Consider the following 20,921-nt stretch of genomic DNA (forward strand, 5'->3'; position numbering starts at 1 on the left):
AAGAAGACGAGAACTTTACCTAAATTTCTTTGAATGTCATTTGTATCTCTATATTAACTAACTATATGCATGAAAGAATTTTTTAAGATTGTGAAATTAGGAAGATCTAGCCAACACCCTGGGGCCTCATATATGGATATACTATGAATATGAAATCAATCAGAATATTTTTGTCTGGCTCACCATAGTGGTATAGTTTTATATTTTCAAATCTTACTATAGTGGCCGTTTGTTTTTTGTTTGTTTAAACTCTTGTTTTTTTTTTTTTTTTAGTTTTTTTTTAATCGTGTTTTGAATGTACATCTTTGATTGCATGAGTTATCGAATGTTTATTAATTTCAGATAGATAAATAAACAGTATCGGACCGACTGCTAGCATCCAGTTGAATATTGAATATCGAATAACCAATAACGAACTGGCCGCTAACTTCATATACATAATTGCAAAAGATTGTTAAATATTCTCTTTGAACATGTTTGAGAGATCATTTTAAAACACCAAAGATTTTCAAAGATATCTGAATAATCCAAATTGGAAACCTGCGATCTTTTGAGAGAGTAAAATGCTTTACAGGATGACAAGTCATAAGATCTTTGGCGTTTGACATATAAACATAAATATTTACTCTAAAGAAATAAGACAAAGTTAACCTAATATCACGTTCATAGGAAGTTGCGAGGAAATCTGCAGCTCCACCTGACCCATCAATCACTACAACCGGATTTTCACTTTCAAGTACACACACAGCTGTTTTCAACGCATCCATTCCTCCTTCAATAAGAACTAAAATGACAGGCAATATTTCTTGTATTTCGTTTTCATCATATCTGGTGTTAATTTCGACATTGTTTGTGTTCGACATAGTACCTACAAATAAGTGAAACGTGAGCAATAGTTTAAGAAAAGCAGGCTATTTATAAAAAAACAAACCGAATGATATGGGTAAAAGAACTCCTTTAATTCCGATTCCGGTAGGATTCACAGTCAAAACATTTGATGACCACATGATGAGTGTGATAAATATTTATTATCAAATTCAAAGATTTTTGTATTATTTGCATTCATATTTCATTCTAACAGGACATCCTCATATTGCTTTGTAACCTGGGCCGTGTTCTTACGTGCACAAAATATGTTTAACACATGCGCAACAGTTTCTGTTTATTTTCTTGCTATTTTCATTTGTATCCTAATGAAATATATATATTTTAGCTGCTTACATAAATTTCATTGAATATTGTTATTCAAACAATATAAATTTACCTCTGTATGTTCTGTAATTATACATCCCGCCATTGTGTTATTGTGCTATAATACATTTTTGTATAATTGTCTTTCATTTTTGCTAATATGCTTTGTCTGTATGCTTTTTTTTTTGCTTCTTTGTTTCATATTTGTTTTTTTATAGTGATTAAGATTATATCACAAGGTTGACTGCTGTACACCTATTTTTGACATTTTTACCTATTATGTCTGTTTGTTTTGTTCACACATCGTTGTCAATATAATGACATTTGATGCGACTGTCATACAAGTGAGAGGTTTAGCTAACCATAAAACCAGGTTTAACCCACAGTTTTCTACATACGAAAATGTCTGTACCACATAAAGGCAACAGTAGTATACCGTTGTTCGAAAGTCAAAAATCAATTGAGAGAAAACAAATCTGGGTTACAAACTAAAACCGAGGGAAACACATCAACTATAAGAGAAAAACAACGAAACAACTGAAACACTGAAGTGCAACAAAATACAAAAAACAAACCAAAACACACAGCAACGAACTATAAGATAACAACTGCCACTTTCCTGACTTGGTACATGATATTTTTAGGTTTTATCAGTGTTTATAAACTTTAATATTTTTATTGATCTATTTAACCTACACAATGAGTATTTGTTTATAATTTCGAAAACTAAACTTTTTTCCTCCGATATTGCCAACTTAGACTACTGTGCAACAGTATGGACCCCATACCAAAAAGAACAGATGAAAAAAGTTTGAGGCTCCCTCTTTGGTATCCTTCAAGAGGGAGCTTTCAACACTCTATTTCTAGTTTGTTCAGTCCCCCATTTGCCAAGTAAGTCAAATGATGGACTTGTGCCTTGCCGGCGGAGGTAATTTGTCTGGTTTTGCCACGGAAGTAGAATTGGTTCAGGCCAGATGAATCAACAGCAAATGTGTCCCAACTTTTATCATTTTACTTGTTTATCATATTTTTGTTCTATTATACTTTATGCTTGCTTATTTCTTTTTGGTTTTATCCTGAAAAATATCTCTATTTCTTGTGCACACCGGAGGCGTTGAGTATTGGTCAAGTTTGAAGGTTCAACGTACAATGTAGATTTAGCTGTCAAATTATCGAATGAGACTTTCACTCGAAATTGATATTTACAGGATCAACATGAAAAGCGTTTCTTTTGACACAGTCTGATAAGATTTTGGTTTTTCTACATTTTCCTATTTTCATATATGCTCACGAGGTAGGCTTTAATTTTCTAGATCTACAAATCATTGTTAAATTGTTGCTTGCTTTAATTGTAGTTGCAACCATTTTGCGCATATTCAGTATTTACAATAAAGTGTTATGCATTTAATTGATAAATAAATGTAAGTTGAAAAACAAATGAACATAAAATATGTTTATCATACAAGCTATTGTATCTTAAAATTGTTCTTTATCGTATTACTATTTGCGATAAGAAATTTAATTTAGACGGAACATAACTTATATATTATATAAGACAATTGTATATTCTTTATTTCGTTCATTATGCAAAAAGTTATATAACAAAAATACCGGTTGGTAATATATATTGTATAAATAAACCCACGTCGCAGCGACGTTCAGACAATTTCAATTAGGGACCGCTCAAGTCATAGTCATTTGTTTTGCAGTTGTAATAGAATTATCTTTATGAGATTTAGATAATTTACTTCTGCACAAAACGTAATGGTATACTGACTTTAGATATCCATGAAGATTATTGGACTTGCATTTTCTGTCATTGTTCATTAACGTTGAACTTTTGTACAATTATATATCATAATATAATGAGTTCATCGCCAGTCTTGACTAAAATTTCAATGTTAACGCTAAGGGTTTATATATGGAAAGACCACATGTCCATTATTTGTGCAGTTAAGAAGACAACTAACCTCAGAACTTATTCCGAATAAACAAGTGCAAAAACTCGTAAAAATGTCACAACAGCAATCAACCCAACTCAGTTACCATCGTGTAGCAATTAAAAATTAGCAAAACACTTTTTGGATTACGGTTTATTAAGCGTTGTGATACCAAAATCAAAATTCAAAATGACAAAATATTTTACATTTACCTAAAGTGTTCTGCTTATTGAACAGAACCTCATACATGTTACAACAACAACAGCTATAAAATGTCTATAGCATAGTTTTTTATTTCATATTTGGCAACACACCTTGCACATTGATATATAGGTAGAAAAGTAAAGACTATGGTATATTGTTATGATATTGTAACTACCATTTTTATTTAGTTGGCCTAATTTGTTTTGTGTGGCCTATTATATATTTTTTTACATTGTGTACAAAATAATACATATTGTGTTACAACTTTGCAGTTTAGAAATCACTGGAACAATCATTGATACTCATAGAATAATTAGAACTTTCTATTTAACTTCCATAATGCTTTCAAGAATGATCATAACAAAAGATGCGCAATTTAAAAATCTACCGTTATCTAGAAGTTTCCGTTATAAGTATATATATAAGTATGCAGACCCTTAAGTGAGATAGACATAGACATCAACATTCTCAACAGTTGGATTGACACTTTTTTATTTACAAACTAAATCATAAAGTGACCTATTGGACGTAATATTCTCTGTTGATTCCGAGAAGGTTTCCGGATAAAGAAAAGATAAAAGATTAGACTCATATTTTGACAGTTAAGTTGACATTACTATTTGTGTAATACTTCTTGTAAACTTGTGTATAATAAATCTTGTTAAATTTTTTTATTGATTTGTGTCTTTTGTCGACTACAATTAAAAGTCGACTTTTTCTGGTCGTAACAATACTCAAAATATCTCTGCGCGAGGGTGCAATGGTGCATTTTTAGGAACTATCATTAATTTTGTCAACTTCTCACGAAAATCAGGCATTAACAAATTTACATACGTTTATTACGTCACATATACATTAATTATGACAGAATTGGGTATTTTAACAACTGTACTCATAATATGTTTGCATTGTTATCACAGTTAAATATTCAGATTTTTAAGGCCAAAATTGAGAGATAATGAACCAACTTATTTCCGACAGTGGTAAATGATAAAATAAATAGTTGTTCTCAGAAATGTTATGAGGGACATACAACATTATTCATAAGTTAATATGTCGTGATGAATTACTTCAATTGTTGATTAATTTATTGGTGCTTAACGGTATTTCAGCACTATTGCGATATTTCATGATGGTCAATTTCGATTCGCAGAGGGATTCTAAGTGCCCGGAGAGAAACTCTGACCTTCTGTAGCATAACTGACAATCCTTGTCCATCAAATTTGATGTCGAGCATATCTACCACGTGCAGGATTCATACTCACAACCTCAATGTTAACAGGCTAGTGATACAGAAGTTATTCTACTGAGACCACTTGGTCACCGATGACTTTTTTGATATAACAGGTCTTTAGAATTATTTTCAACAGTGATACTTTACTCACTCATGGATCAACGCAACTAAATCCCGAAAGTAATCTAGAATACTTCTGATCAATAATCACAGCTTTAAATGTTTGTGTTTTGGTGTAATGTTATGTGTGCGTAAAGAGACGAATGCATGCGTAACATATCGAGTGAAGCCACCTGCTTTCTCTCTATCAGTCATTTTCCATCCTTGTATTGTTTAAGTTCGTTTCTTATTAGAAATAGTTATAATACCTGTATCTTTGATGCTGATATTCGATAAGAAATGTTCGAAAGCTGCTCTGCATTCAGATGTAGCAGTACTTCCAGTTTGTTTTCTTTTAAAATCTTTGGTGAAGATAAACTGTGTATGATTTGGATCTAATACATCTTTTGTTGATTTGGTTGGAATTTGAACCCATTTGGTTTCATTTCCTTTCATTAGCTCAACACTTTTTGTGTATTCTGGTATCTTGTAATTAATAAAGATGAAATTAGTTCCGTACTACTATATATGTTATTAACTAATTACACACAAAATCTAAAATCGTAAAATATAATTTATATACAAACTCTTACGCAAACGAACACACAATAATAACCAGAATAGATAGAATAAGAAATAAACTTGTCTTTACTTAGAATTATTTATCGTTCTTTCGAAAGAAAGCACTTTATACATAAAAAGCATTTGTTTTCTAAGAAATAATTGCTCAGACGCTTACTATTTCTTCGTGTACACTCTGTGACAATATTCCAACAATTGGAATGTGACAGTCTTGTAGAGTTATGTGCTCATTTACAGCGTCCTCGATGAACTGCACAACCTTAGACTCTGTTCCACATGTAACAATCCAAGATCCTACAAATAATTAGAAAAAAGCCTTTTACATGTTGTTATGGTGTTGCCTTATATTGCTTCTAATGTAATTGGTGTTGCGGCCTTAATGCGACTTAAAATTGCTAAACTCTTCTACTGTATGTCTTGCTGTGTGTTTCCTTAGAAAGACGATTTTTTTCTATATGATTAATATTTTGTTTCTTACGGGCAGTTTTGTTTTGCAAGATATTGCATAACATTTGAAATATGATATTGAAGAATGTATACATGGTTGAAATTGCTAACGCTTAACCCAACACTTTTCTTTTTCGGAATCATTTCCCCGAACACTATTGTCCTTATGGTTGCTACTCCTTCGTTCCCGTCAAAGAAAACGACAAAACATAATTTTAAACAAAGTGGTCTGGTGATTGTTATTCTTTTTTATGTATTTGATATAAATATTAAGCTACACGTATAAGTTATTGAAAAATAGATTTTGTTCCTTGGTCCAACAGAACGTAAATGGAATCAATGTTTACGGTCAAGCTCATGTTTAATAATCCCATCTATCCCAGAAACCGTATATAACATTGACATTATATTTTACTTAATTGTTAGTTGCGACATTTAGTAACACATTTATTTTGGTTGAAAAGGAAAGTTCACATTTTATGCAAGTTTTCTCATCTCGTATTTCAAAAATAAGCTGTATGTTGAGACAACTCAATACCCATATACATGTATAGTATAAAGCTATAGTTTATTTTTGCGGTCCTTGTTTTATGACATTAAAATTTAGTCATGGACAAAGTTTGATTTGACATTCTAGATTTTGACCTTTGTTTCAACACCTTTTTGGGGCATGATGATTCATAGGGTTTTTTACATAAGGTTGCGGACATATGACTTTGAAGAAGATCAGGTTCCCACAATGAGATTTTGTAAACTAGATACATACTTTTTTGCATTACTTTCCATAAAAGTTACATGAACTATATATTTTCGAAATCAGAATGAAAAAAGGATTGAATGAAATCAGAAATGAAGTATTGTGAAACTCTCTTTATGCTTTAGTTGAAGAGTATAGAAACCAAATATTATAGGAATCAGTGTTGAAACCGTAATGAATATTTTGCTATCAAAGCGTATACATTTGAGGTGGGAAAGCTATAGATTTTTGTTTTAATATTTATATTATTTTAACAACTATGATTCAATAAAATACAAGAAAGTTATTTTATCGGAAACAGATGGTTGGATAAAATGCATCTGATGAGTTTCACCTTTTCAACTAATCTGTATAGTTCGTTCTTCTGTTGTACTGTTATACCACTGTCCTAGGTTAGGGGGTTGGGATCCCGCTAACATGCTTAACCCCGCCACATTATGTATGTATGTGCCTGTCCCATGTCAGGAGCCTGTAATTTAGTGGTTGTCTTTTGTTTATGTGTTACATATTTGTTTTCACAAGGTCATGATTTTCTCTGACTGTTTATGTCGTTTTTACACTAAATCTATTGGATGTTGGATGTGTAATAATTGATAATGTAATCTTAGATGCATGATTCTTTTTTACTAGTTGTTAGTGGCTTTGAAGTAGCTGTCAGTTACTGCGAGTACTCTCAAATCTGTACTTAGTGTCTTTTTGTTGTTGGGATATACAAGTACCCGGTCACGTCCACTCTGTCTAGTATTTGTATTTGTATCCATCTGATGAGTTAAGACTTTTTCGACTAATTTTTATAGTTCGTTGTTGTACTGTTACACCACTGTCCCAGTTTAAGGGAAGGGTTGTGATCCCGCTAACATGTCTAACACCGCCACATTATGTATGTATGTGCCTGTCCCAAGTCAGGAGCCTGTAATTCAGTGGTTGTCGCTTGTTGATGTGTTACATATTTGTTGTTCGTTCATTTTTTGTACATAAATTAGGCCGTCAGTTTTCTCGTTTGAATTGTTTTACATTTGTCTTTTCTGGACCTTTTATAGCTGACTATGCGGTTTGGGCTTTGCTCATTGTTGAGGACCGTACGGGGACCCATATTTGTTAATGTTTGTGTCATTTGGTCTCTTGTGGAGAGTTTTCTCATTGGCCATCATACCACATCTTCTTTTTTATATTAACAATTTTATTGACCATATGTTTTGACATTATTTTCGTTAGCCTGCACATATCCAATCGAATACTCTTAATGTGTATTTTTTTGCTCAACTTTTACAGTATATAGGATTACTCCATCGATCCTGTAACTGATATGACAGAATGCTGTGTCTTCACGTTGAAATGCAGACTATTTGATTCATTATTTCAAACATATGTAAAGCGCATATACCTGATGAGGGTTATGAACCAGATGCCGTGCATATTGTTTATCTAAATTAAAAAAATGTGTTATATGATGAGTGTCAACAGATGTAATTATACTTTGAATGGCGAAACATTGACTTTGATGATTGATTTGTCAAACTTATCAATGGGTCGTTAAATATCACTTCACAGACTAAGCAAAACGTACAAAAACACATGTTAACCTCTCGTGTACATATTTTGTTTGTTAACTGGCATTTTCTGGTAAAACTTGCATTTAATATAATTATTTTAACACAGTCAAAACAGAAATCCCTGGTGTTTTCCCCAGTAATCACGTGTTTACATCGGATCAGTTAAGTCAGTACTTACAGGGATTTAATTTAGAGTTTGATCCTATATGCGGACGTACGAGTGAATTTTTTTTTATTGTTAAAATTACGTTTGATTTTATATTGTTTATTTTAAACCACAATCTTTTAATAGTATTAAGTAAAATCTGCATTTAATTCCCGTACATAATACATGTAATATAAAAAAGAGAATGTTGGTACCTTTAATTAATGATGACAGAATATTTACCTATTATTAACTAAAATTGATATGATGTTATTGTTGTCGATATACGTTTTAGTAACTTTAGACTTATTAAGCTGTCAATTTGTGAAATACTTTTCTTGCTGCAATATCAAAATAAAACATACCATTGCATTTAATTGCCCGTAGTAAATGGGCGTTTACTCTTTGGGTGAGCTATTTAAGAGATATAAGTAGACTACATTTTCTTGTTAAGATTCATTTTGATTTTGTGAATTTCATATTAAACCACAACCTAATAATTGCACTTACTATACTTCATATATAATGTGCGCACAAAATATAAGAAATAGAAAATATTAGCACCTTTAATTCATGCACACTGTTAAATTCGATCCGATTCTCACGAAATGTTACTAGTAATCTAAATAAAATAGAATCAGTTTTCATATGTATTCCCTAATCGATCCGATTTTCATCTTAATCAAATAGAATCAGTTTTCATATATATTCCCTAATGTATGTATATACATATAACGTATAATTTCATAAACATTTAAAAAAAAACCTATGTTTTCAAAATATTCAAATAAATGAATTCTTTTTCGTTTGTAATGATGCAGATAAAGTCGAACAGTATTTCAATACTAATCGTGAACTAGTTGCGTTTTAAATAGAAACTGTGTGTTGCAAATAACTAATTTTGAAACTCACCACTTTAATCAAAGTATTTTTGTGAATTTCGCCATGTGTTTTGTTATTTAGTTTCCATATGATTAAAATTTTCAATTCAATGAAAGTATTTGATAATCATCATAAAAAGGAAACAATACATAAAATGATAAGTTATCGCCTGGTGGAAATGCTATCCGATTTTAGTTTTGATGACATACGTTCAAGCAAGAGTACACTAATAAAACTTTCAATATGTGTAATACTATCCATATGCAGGTTACAACAAATCAGTAGTTTAATGTCGGTACATAACACTCAAACAAGAGGGTAAATTTTTATAATAACAACATATATTAACAGAAACACTTTATATACTTATTTTACTTGATGTAATTGTTATTTCTTCAAAACTGAGACAAGGCTTGGCAAACCTAGTTCGCATTCTCATGACAATAGCCTGCTGTTGAAATGAATATTGATAACTTACTTAATATGAGTTGAAGTATTCATCTTTCGGCCTGCCATTATTGTAACAACGGGTTATTTGGATTTAGAAATGACAAGCTATTGGTTTTTTTTTTTCAAAAGCAATATGCCAAAACACCAATGTAGTTTTGCAGGTGCGAGGGATGTTCACAAGGAACTTAAAATTTAGATATATTTCAATAATGTACCAGTATTTATGACTGCTTCAATCAAATCTCTCTTCAAATTACACTTGTCTCTTATGTTGAACTGATGATCTACTCCTGTTATTGATATTATTGCCTCAGGTGAATTTATTTTCCATTTTTCAGGCAGATTGCGTTGCAAGAGTTCTTTCCGTCTGACACTGTCATGAATTTCAATATACTGCAAAAAAACCAATGTGTTATATATTATCTACTACAATGTAAACGCATTTTTTTATATAGATGATTGTGATAACATATGATGGTGATTTATATAACATGCATGAATATTTTTCATGGGCATCAGTTCCTATAATCTGACATGTACATAATTCGTTGTTTGTAACTGTCGAGGCTTTCATTCCTTTTTACGAGACCCTAAATTGAGACTACCCATTTGCGATTTGGCAAATAAAACTAATTGATGTAATATGGCAAGTATTAAAAAGTAATAAACTATCCGCGTGTGTAAACAAATGATTTGATAATACACGAATAACCTACTATTGATATAAGCCAAATCGGCACCTGATGCGTGTGTACAGGTGCCGATTTAATCAGATGCGCGGTTACTAGCATGCCTTGCTATACCACCAGTGATTGCTTGACAATGAGTTACCAAACATTGACATTTACAAAGCATTTGTTTAGTCTAGTATTATAACACAATTCCTGAATATAGCGCTCCTTCTTTTTTTGGCATCTTTTTTTCATGGTATATCTTCTTCAACAGAATAATAAATAGTGACCAATATCTTTCTTGTGTGAAAAATGCTTAGTGATGACACTAATTTTCGAACATTATGGAACACATAGAAAATATATCATACACATGATATATAAATGATTATTTTCAAAACAATGTCTGCAGAGTTGAAGAGCTGTTCAAAAAACAATTCTAAATTTATCAATGCATATAAAACAAAATAATCTACAACTGGAACAAAGCAAAATGTATCAATTCAGACTTTATTTTGTATTTACATTGTGTCATAGGTCAAATTTATTAGTTCAGTGCATGTTCAATGGTGTTAATATGTCCTTTGATTGAGTTAAGCTATTTCAGTTGATATTTTATAGTGTGTCTTTCTATGTTGTGATGTTACACTATTGTTTCAGAAAAAGGGTGAAGGTTTGGTACCATTAAAACATTTAAACCCGTTGCATTTGTTTGCACCTGTCCTAAGTCAGGAATCTGATGTTCAGTAGTTGTCGTTTGTTGATGTGGTTCATAAGTGTTTCTCGTTTTTCGTTTTTTATATAGATTAGACCGTTGGTTTTCCCGTTTGAATGGTTTTACACTAGTAATTTTTTGGGACCCTTTATAGCTTACTGTTCGGTGTGAGCCAAGGCTCCGTGTTGGTGACCGTACTGTGACCTATAATGGTTTACTTTTATAAATTTTGACTTGGATGGAGAGTTGTCTCATTGGCACTCATACCACATCTTCTTATATCTATATTATGAACAACATTTACAAAAAAATCCGAATTAGAATAAAAAGTTTTTATGTGAAAAATTATAAGATATTATAATTGACAGCACACTTAGATGGATAAATAAATTTGACAAATTTTGAGTTCATTAACAGTCCACAATATACCTTCATTCTAATATTAGATAACAAAAAAAAATTAGATACAAGGGCTAGGAAACATATTACAAAAGGCTCGTTTTGTCCATTTTCAGGAATGACAATGATACATAAATTAACAAAGGACTACTAGCAGTTACTGACATGCCAGCTCAAGACCTCAATTAAACTGATTGAAAGATAATGTCTTTATTATATTAAAATCAAGTACAGTCCCTCCCGGTAGGGGTTTAGTATCATACCTTTATAAAATATATGAGAAGAACATTACCCGTATCATGCCGACAACTGGTTTTAGAATAAATGTGTTTATTTCTGATGTTATGACCCTATTAGTGAATCAATATTAATACCAAAATATGCAATCATTAATGACCTGACAACAGTATCGTAAATATATCCTTTTCCGATGTTAATGTTTAAAGGTTATGTTAGCTTTTGAGGTGAATGCCGACATTTTTGTGCTTTGTAAAGAATATTATCATAAAATATTGGATGTGAATAACCTGAACGTATAAGATTTCTGCATGTTGATTTATATTTACGAATGATGTCCTTTAGTATATTTAATTTAGTAAATGTTTTGAATATACATGTTCGCATTCCGACCTTTTTAAATTGAAGGTTTAAAATCAAAACCTTTATTGACATATTTAATTTTAATGAAATGTTTTTTGTTATCTTCAGGTCGATAAATTTTGGGAAACAATTTAGAACAACAATATACAATTATAATTTGGACGATTTCATACTCAGGACTGCAATATGGAATTGTGTTGCATTCCTCCAAAGTTTAATGTAATTTATTAATAAGCAAAGAACATAGCTTCACTACAAAAGTCAAAAAGTCTGAAAAGACCAGTTTTTGTCTGAATTTGCATGAATTTTTACTCGACATTCTTAATTTATCTGAATAATTTTAAAAAATTCTTGACATAGTATGAATTTGTCTAAAAAGGTTCTTGATTTTGCTCGACAAGTGTCTTGACAGTATGAACATTGTCTTAAAATTTCTCGACACTTCCTGTATCATCTGATAAGAGTCTGGATTAGTCTCGACCAATTCTTGACTGTCTTAAATTTGTCTCGATCTGTCTTGACATATTCTTGACATTCTTAATAATGTCTGAATATGTCTCGACATATTCTTGACATTTTAAATAATGTCTGAATATGTCTCGACACATTCTTGACAGTCTTAAATATGTCTTGACACTGTCTCAACAGTATAAATTTCGCCTGAAATGTGAACAGACTTTATCTGCATTGTTTATGACATTCTATTGCTGTTATATACACCTTTTTATTATGGCTAAACTAAACTTTGAAGAATCAAGTATTAATTTGGTATAGTAAGATACCCTTTTGGTGCAACTAAGTTGGAATACCCTGAATAATGCCCCATGTAGTTTAATTTTGATTTATTTTTATTAAACATTTAAGAAATTGTTTTCACTTGGAATATAAGTCGAAGGTATTGACAAACAGCATTTAGATTTTTGCCTTTCACAAAACTGCCAGTCAAATTTGCTTTACTAAAATAGGTGTCTTGTATCTCCTTTGGATCCCACAATTCATCTTTTGGGTTTGTGTTGCTAAAAAAAAGAGGGGGGGGGGGGGCTTTCGTCTAGGTCAAAGAATTTTTTCCCATCTTGATTCAAAAACCTTATTTATTTTTTAGAACAACCCAAAAACATTTTTTTATTCAAATTTGAGTGTTGAATTTTATAATTTTTTATCCAAAAAATATATTTGTGATAACTCCTTCCTGAAAAGAAAAAAATGTTTAGATCTATATTATGCATGTCTGTTTGAGAACCATTTCATAAGACCGACGATTTCTATAGAAATCATTGATGGGACCCATTATAAATACATTTTTTTATTCTTCCTGGAGTAGATAATAATTTTCTTTTAATCTTTGGGAATTATTCAATTTGTTTTTATGTCAAAATAATTTTGATGAAGAAAATCCATTTCAATTCAATTTTTTTTCATCAAAATGATGATTTTCATTTTCATCTATCAACAAACTTTTTAAATTGAAGTGGCATGGTCGGTCAACTGATAAGTTGTATGGCTGATTACAGATAAAGCAATAACTTCTATTTGACAGTTGCGTGTACTCTGGGGTGTGGAATACTTTAATTTTATGAGGAACATCCTGTCCATGTGTTATACTTAATATATTCCAACAGATGACATTACACAAATTTTTCTTCTGTTAAATGAATGATTTGTATATCATCATAATTTGCTATTTATATAAATCACATTTTGGTATAATAATTATTTACCATATCAACATTGAATATTATGAATGTAGAATGAAATATGTCTACAGTATGATTGGTTTGAATCATTTAATTTATAAGATTTAGGAATCAAAATTTGTAATTATTTAAATCCCACATTGAAATTGTTTTATATCAACACACCCACATTTGAATTATTTTATACTTTAGATTTCTTAGCCATATTTGCATTTGTAAAAATATTTATATACCCAAATTTTCAATTATTTTACATGCCCAACTTTTATTTTTGTTGTAAAGAAGTGTAACTTGAAACAACAGTATATCATATAAAGAGAAATAAAGATTAAAGTTATATCATGAATATTGGTCGTCATGATTTGTAAAACTCAGAACTGTCAAGTAAATTTAAGACACGATTCAAAATGTTCAGAATATGTCAAGCCATACTGAGAAAAAATAAGAATGTCGAGAATGTGTCGAGAAATTTCAAGACAGTATTCAAATGTCAAGAATTTGTCAAGAAATTTTAAGACCATATTCAGAATGTCGAGAATATGTCGAGTAAATTTCATACAAATTTAATATAATTGAGAATTTGTCAAGAAAAATTAAGACACAAGTCATACTTTTGGAGAATGTCGAGTAAAAGTTCATGCAAATTAAGACAAAAACTGGTCTTTTCAGACTTTTAGACTTTTGTAGTGCTTGGTTAATAGATAATGTCTACTGTTTTTTTTAAGGAGGTACATAACACTACAGGCAGCTGATAACTCTGTAAAATCAGCTAAACGTTTTAATCACGTTGTATTGTAAAGGAAATATAAAGCTTCTCAATGATCAAAATCAGTGTTGGTCAAACTGCTATCTATCCAATGAAATGTTTCCGAGTTTTTTGAAATTTTTATATTTTTGTCAAAGGGTCAAAGTAAATATTTTGTCAAAATTTTATGAAAATTAAACAAGCCATTTAATTTTAGTCACGGTGTTTGGTACCACCTTAAATAGATATTAGATCCGAAATATTTGTATTGTTTTTAAGAAATTTTCTTTGATTGCAATTTATTCTACGCCAATGAGAACGGTTTTTACGAACTATTGTAGAAACTATATCCAAAATGTGAACAGAATCTGTTATATATATTACCAATTCCCATGATATTGTCATTAAGAACGAGAGGAAAGACCGTCTGTAATTTTTTAATGCAATTTAATTAAATTATTTTTCGTGATCGTACGAATTTTGATTGAGATTCCCCAAGCTGCTTATTAACTACTTCTAAAGGTTAAACTGTTAAATATTTAAAAGGATGATTGTGCTTCTTAAGGTTGCACTTTGTAAATACAGCTGTTTCTCAAACCACGCCTCTATTGGGGAGATATAGAATATTCATAGATAATTAATTTTGTTTACAAACTGGTTCCCAGTTATGATCTCTAAGTTACACGTAAGTCAATGCCACGTCGACGTCAAAATGAAATGGAACGATCTATATGGATGTTGGCAGCAGACATGACTCAAATGCAGGTTGCAAATCATTTTTATGTTCCTAGAATGACTATTGCAAGGCTTAAGACTCGTCCCGAAGTGGCTGGCAATATGGAACGACGTTACGCCAAGACAGGCACATCCGCATTATTCATCGCCGGAATCGATTTGTAAACGCGGTACAAAACAGCATGACAAACCCATTGAAGAAATAACCACAGAATATCTGCCCAAACAGTTCATAACCGATTGCGTCAAGTTGGTCTAAGAGCTCATCGTTCGTTGAAAGGACATATTCTTAAGCAGCGTCACATGAAGGCGCGACTTCAAGAAACCCGGGTACGGATTCGATGGAATAGGCGTAAATGGAGACCAGTCCTTTCCTTCGATGAATCGAATTCAACTTGAAATTAGGCGAGGCAGAGCCAGGCTCTAGCGAAGTCGCAATGAACGGTTTTCTGATGCGTGCACCAAGGAATTATAGTATGGAGCGGAATAACCGAGCAAGAACGCACCGATCTCACAATTATTGATAGTAACCTCAATACAACAAGATATATGGACGAAATGTTGGCTCCAGTCGTTCTCCCGTTTCTTCGAAGGCATCGTAATAACCACGTTTTTTTTTCAGCAGGACAACACCTGTTGTCACGTAACACACATTTCGATGAACGTTTTGGAGAATAATCACATTCGTGTGTTGCCATGGTCAGTAATGTATCCATATTTATCGTCAATCGAACATCTTTGGGACGAACTGGGACGACGTATCAGATATAGCCCAAATCCACCGGAAACCCTCGCGCAGCTCCGAATAGCACTTTTCAGATAATGGAACAACATCCATCAAGACTTCATTCGATGTCTCATTGAATCAATGCGACGGAGATGTCAGGCTGTCATAAATGCAAGAGTTGGTCATACACGGTATTGACATGTTAACTTGCATTTTGAACTCGTCCTGTTAAAATTGTCCGAAAATATGCAATGTTGTTTCAGAAAGAAAACACTTGTAATTGTTCTCTTCAAAATGATGTTAGCTAACTTTTCCATTTACTTACTGTTGTCATTTTTTTGTTATAAAAATATTAATGATCCTACAAACATGTAACGTTTCTAATTTTTCAAGTAATATCAAAATTAAAGGAAAATGTGCGACCATTAAACGTGGACCTTACTGTATTGTTGGTGAAAAGACGGGAACATTTAAGTAATTTTCTGGCATGACATTTATAGATAGAATGGTAAACACGATTTGTGTTATTAAAAATGTTAGCGATTGTAGTATTTTTAGATACTCCTTATCTTTGATATACTTCAACATGTTCAAGAAAAGAAATATTAAACCAAAACAGAATTATGTTTATACAAACTAGTAAAAATCTATATTTATTCGTAAGATATACATTTACTAATACCAAACACACTTGTTGGCATTCAAATATATAATAGTGTAGTAAAAAGATATAGTAATATATAGCAATATGTTAAATGATTTTAACAGTACAAAATGTGTAAAGAGATACAACTTACCAAAACTTCCCTGAAATTTGATTTCTTCTCAAAAATAAAAGATCGCTTTGGAATACGTCTGTAATCGTAAAAATATTGAGGTTAGTTTTCTATTATGAGATGATATGATATACAATCACTGTTTATTGATTGACTAAAAAAAATAAGAAAATAGATATTAAATAAGGCGAACGACAGAATTAAATGTTCGCTTGTCAATCATGTCAATAGTAAAAATAGCAGAAAATACAGGATCGTTTCATTAATTGTAATGAAGAAAATGTATTTGAAATAACTTTTTAGTATTTATAGTAATCTAATTCACTTTAATTGTTATTTACTAACATGATTTTAAGCTAAAGTTTGAAAATATGATACATTGCATGTTGTCTTATAATGTAATACTGACATTACGTTACCTAATTTCATCTTCTTGGTCCGTCATTTCCTGTATTTAAAAACACAAGTCATATGATATAGTAAAACAATTTGCATATTGTAAACCTTTACACTGAATACCACGACAGTAAGAAGCAGTCTCTACAAAGAATTGAAAGTGTCGTGTTTGGAAATGATTTTAATGTATATGTTTGTTTGTGTATGAAACAACTACATGCATGTTATATTTTATTATGATTTATTTTCTTAAAAAGGTTCATGCAATGATATGCACTTACCGTTTTTGAACGCCCAAACATAAATCTTTTTGTGTTGGAACATTTTATGTGTCACCATATTCTAAAGTACTTTCAATGGCCAACATTGTCTACCGGCGATGTATTTTATTGGTAGGTTCCTCTGCAATGTTTTCGACACATCCTTAACTTTACAGAATGTTTAAAAAAACGTTTTCGTTTCGTATGAATTCTTAATTTATTATTATACAAATCCAAAAAAATGTTTCAGAACATTGAGTTTCAGAACAAATAAACGATAAAGTATTTGACAATGAATAAAATAAAGTAGTTTAATAACACCTAAATATGTATCATGATAATCACAGGTATGGAGGGGGAATATAACATATTTACCACTCCATGTAAAAAGTACAAACAGTGCTTTTGATTAATTTCAGATGACACGTTAGCAAAGCTTGTTAAGATAATTTTTTAAATGATTTTACCAATACAAATGGTATCAATGTAAGCATTCATACAATGGTCAAATATATCCAAATTTGGCAATTTGGCAAGTAAAACTGAAAGGCACTTATAAATATCCGATTTTTTACTTTAACCAAGTGTAACATCATTTGTGACACTGATCTTAAATAAAACCATTTAGGACACTGTCGGTGTAAAAGGACGAAAATCCCATAATCGCAACCATTGCGAAATCAAAGGAATACAACAGTTGAACGTTACAGAAAATGTAAAGACTATGTCATCTTGCGGTCTAGAAATTAAAATCCAAGTTGAATTAAGTAAATACATATTGTATAGATATACTTGGACAAATGACTATAAACTGAAATAATTGAGAGAAATCTTTTCAAAAAGGGTAGATGTGAGCACATGAATGTGTGTATATCTTACGTATAAGGAAAGTAACTGTGTCTTACTGATCAGAAGTCTGATATCAATAGGTATGGACACATATCAGAATTTTTCAAGTCTTTGTATCTTATTGTATGGTTTGGCTCATTTGATGTAAAATTCTAAATATACTTATGCGTCTACAAAATATTTGACATACGAGAATTGCTGACGAAAATCCTGAACAAACTAATGCAATGATGTTGTGTCAAACAATTTTCTTCATTCTTTCCGTTCTTGTCTTTATCATGTTTATAACGAACTTACTGAAGGTACATACGACAACATTAAAAAGAATTCAGAACAGACGAAATAATACTTTACTCTGAAAAATACAAAAAGAAACATATGTAACTTAATACCTAATTAATATGATAAAAAGCGAAAAGGTTGTAATTGACAACTAACTTTTTTAAGAGTTTAATTGTTTCATTATTAAACAGGTTATAGTTAGATATGTTATATGGCATTATGAGATCATTCTACTTTTCTGTTTTACACGGAAGGGCAATTCAATTCAGAACAAAATTATTAAACCAGTCATATGTCCATGTACCTTCCCAAAGTCATCATCAGTTTTACTATTTCATATCTTTTTTTTCCCTTTTTTTTTACATTAACGGACCAAACCACTATCCAGATGTATGTACTAAGTGTTCCATCAGATTCTATTGATATCACAGTTGTCTTAAGGGTATAAAATACTATTAAATAATCAAAAGACAGTATGGAAAAGGTAAAAGATAGATATGAAGACTTTAATTTCACAACGACTGTTCGTGAACAATAATAAAAAAAAAAACTTGACACGTAATTTTGATATCATGTTTCTGTATCATATGTCAATGAACTGATTTCGCATGATCTTAGGTTTTGATGACGTATAGTTTATCTGCTACAAATGCATTTTCATAATAGAAAATACACAAATGGAAAGAACTCCGGTATTGAGTTTCCAGATGATTCGATTAACATGATTTTGAACTGTTTTGATTATTTACTTCCTCAAATGAATGCATCCTTACATTGTAGCTGCAATATAGCCTGTTTGTTCTGATGAGGCATAAATCAATCACCATTCAAGCAATCGACTATTTTGTCAAATATAGAAAGAAAAACTGTACATATAGCTCTTGCTTGATCTAAAAATATGCTATATTGAAGTAAAGTCGTTCGATACCTTTATTTTTAATTAAGTAATTAATGTACACTGTTTGGGAATTTTTTATAAATGTTGAAATCATATAAAAAAGTATGTTAGCTGTTTAATTTCAATTTGCAATCAGAGTATTTTTTTTTTGGGGGGGGAGGGGGGAAAGGGGGGGGGGCTTTTATTTCGTCATCGTTGGACTAATATAAGATAAAGTTCCCAATGGGGATTTTTTTTTATTAAACAGAACAGAAGAGTATTTATAAAATTGAAATAATTATAGATTCTATATAGCACACATACACTTTATTGATATACATTTAAAGTTTTCAATAAGTCGTAATAAAAATGGAAGGTCGGGAATATTGCAGCTGGTTTTTTTTTTAAAACTTGTTCTGTTGATTGATAGCATTTGTTTTGTCCGTTTTTATAGACTTCCTCTTTTTGAATTTGCTTTGGAGTTCATTGGTTTTGTTATACTTTTTTATGACTGCATTAATGATTATTTTGTTTTTGATTTTGATCATTTAAAACAATTAAAACAACACATACTAATGAATAAAGTCGACTCTAGTCTGTGATGCATTTACTATATACATACACCTGTAAAAGTAATTGTGTTAACACATTGACCTGTGCAACCCGTTTTGATCTTCGATATTTATTGGGGTATATATGTATCAACTGGCCATCAATTATGCGAGTTCTTATTAAACAATACAATACGATACGAACAAGGGAACGCTTCAAATGAAGTCATATCCTACGTATCTATGATCATCAGAAAAAATCTGCAAACGTAAAACTTTGATAGGAACACATGACTCACGAAACAAATACTCTAATAGAGCGTTTCCGAACACCAGATACAGATTGTATCAGTCGTATTTGTTCTTTTCACAATTTTCTGTGGGAATGTTTTAATATCGTTTTTGATTTGGCTTTCCAACTGTTTTCTTTTGAGTGCCGCTAAATAGCTTATGAAGACGGAACGTACATCTGGCGAAATAAATTATGTGCCTGTTATTTTACTGAATTTTTCCAACCGGTGGGTTGACGCCTCTCTTGATATAATTTTCGCCTTCGTGAATTATAACAGCTTTTGTGATCAATTGTTATGTCATTATCATGTTCATTTTCTGTAAATGTACTGTTTATGAAATATCGAGTGATTTGGAAAACATGTGTTTTTCTAACTTCAGGTATAGAATTCGCAAATTATATTTGACACATCTTTTCTGAATTTCCATTGCTTTTTAATTTTGTGTTTGATTAAGCTTTTCAGCTATTTAGATTCGATTCCCACTAATAAGTCTTGTGTTAACGAACGTCAGTCTGGCGAACCAAAGTATATGCTGGATACCTTCGGTATGTTTGATGAGCTGTTTCACTTTTTTTTAGTTGACGAAATAAATTTCAAATTTGGAAGAAATGGAGATATGTTTTTTTTATCAAAACTCCTGATATTGGCTGAACTAATCAAATTCTCTTCTGTTGTATACATATGCAAGTCAGAATAAGGCAATATTCTAAAAACAAAATCGAATATATTTATAAGATTTGAAGCCATTCGAAAGGGAATTTTTCAAAACTAGCATAATCGGATTGCCAATAACTATCGAGCAGCGTCATATAGGAGCTGATGTAAAGACTATCGTTCCCGGTACTTTATTCAACCACGAGCTACTAT

The 20,921-nt window shown here is 31.1% G+C and overlaps 1 protein-coding gene across 12 annotated transcripts in view; it reads right to left on the reverse strand.

The window, feature by feature from the left end:
* Positions 1-20,921, reverse strand: part of LOC127716446 (transient receptor potential cation channel subfamily M member 2-like) — an 87,748-nt gene that overhangs the window by 49,339 nt on the left and 17,488 nt on the right. For 5 of the 12 annotated variants that reach the window (XM_052222636.1, XM_052222638.1, XM_052222637.1 and 2 more), the window contains 7 exons: positions 18,349-18,406; positions 16,966-16,994; positions 16,568-16,625; positions 9,700-9,877; positions 5,408-5,544; positions 4,938-5,154; positions 652-868 (listed from right to left, as the gene is read on the reverse strand). In XM_052222636.1, coding sequence (XP_052078596.1) covers positions 652-868; positions 4,938-5,154; positions 5,408-5,544; positions 9,700-9,877; positions 16,568-16,625; positions 16,966-16,994; positions 18,349-18,369 — 857 coding nt within the window. In that variant the 5' untranslated portion in view covers positions 18,370-18,406. Of the gene's footprint in view, positions 1-651; positions 869-4,937; positions 5,155-5,407; positions 5,545-9,699; positions 9,878-16,567; positions 16,626-16,965; positions 16,995-18,241; positions 18,407-20,921 lie in introns of all 12 variants that reach the window. The other 7 variants (XM_052222639.1, XM_052222641.1, XM_052222640.1 and 4 more) reach the window with 3 other exon arrangements.

Source organism: Mytilus californianus, unplaced genomic scaffold (genome assembly GCF_021869535.1).
Source record: "Mytilus californianus isolate M0D057914Y unplaced genomic scaffold, xbMytCali1.0.p SCAF_9, whole genome shotgun sequence".
Taxonomy (NCBI): Eukaryota; Metazoa; Mollusca; class Bivalvia; order Mytilida; family Mytilidae; genus Mytilus; species Mytilus californianus.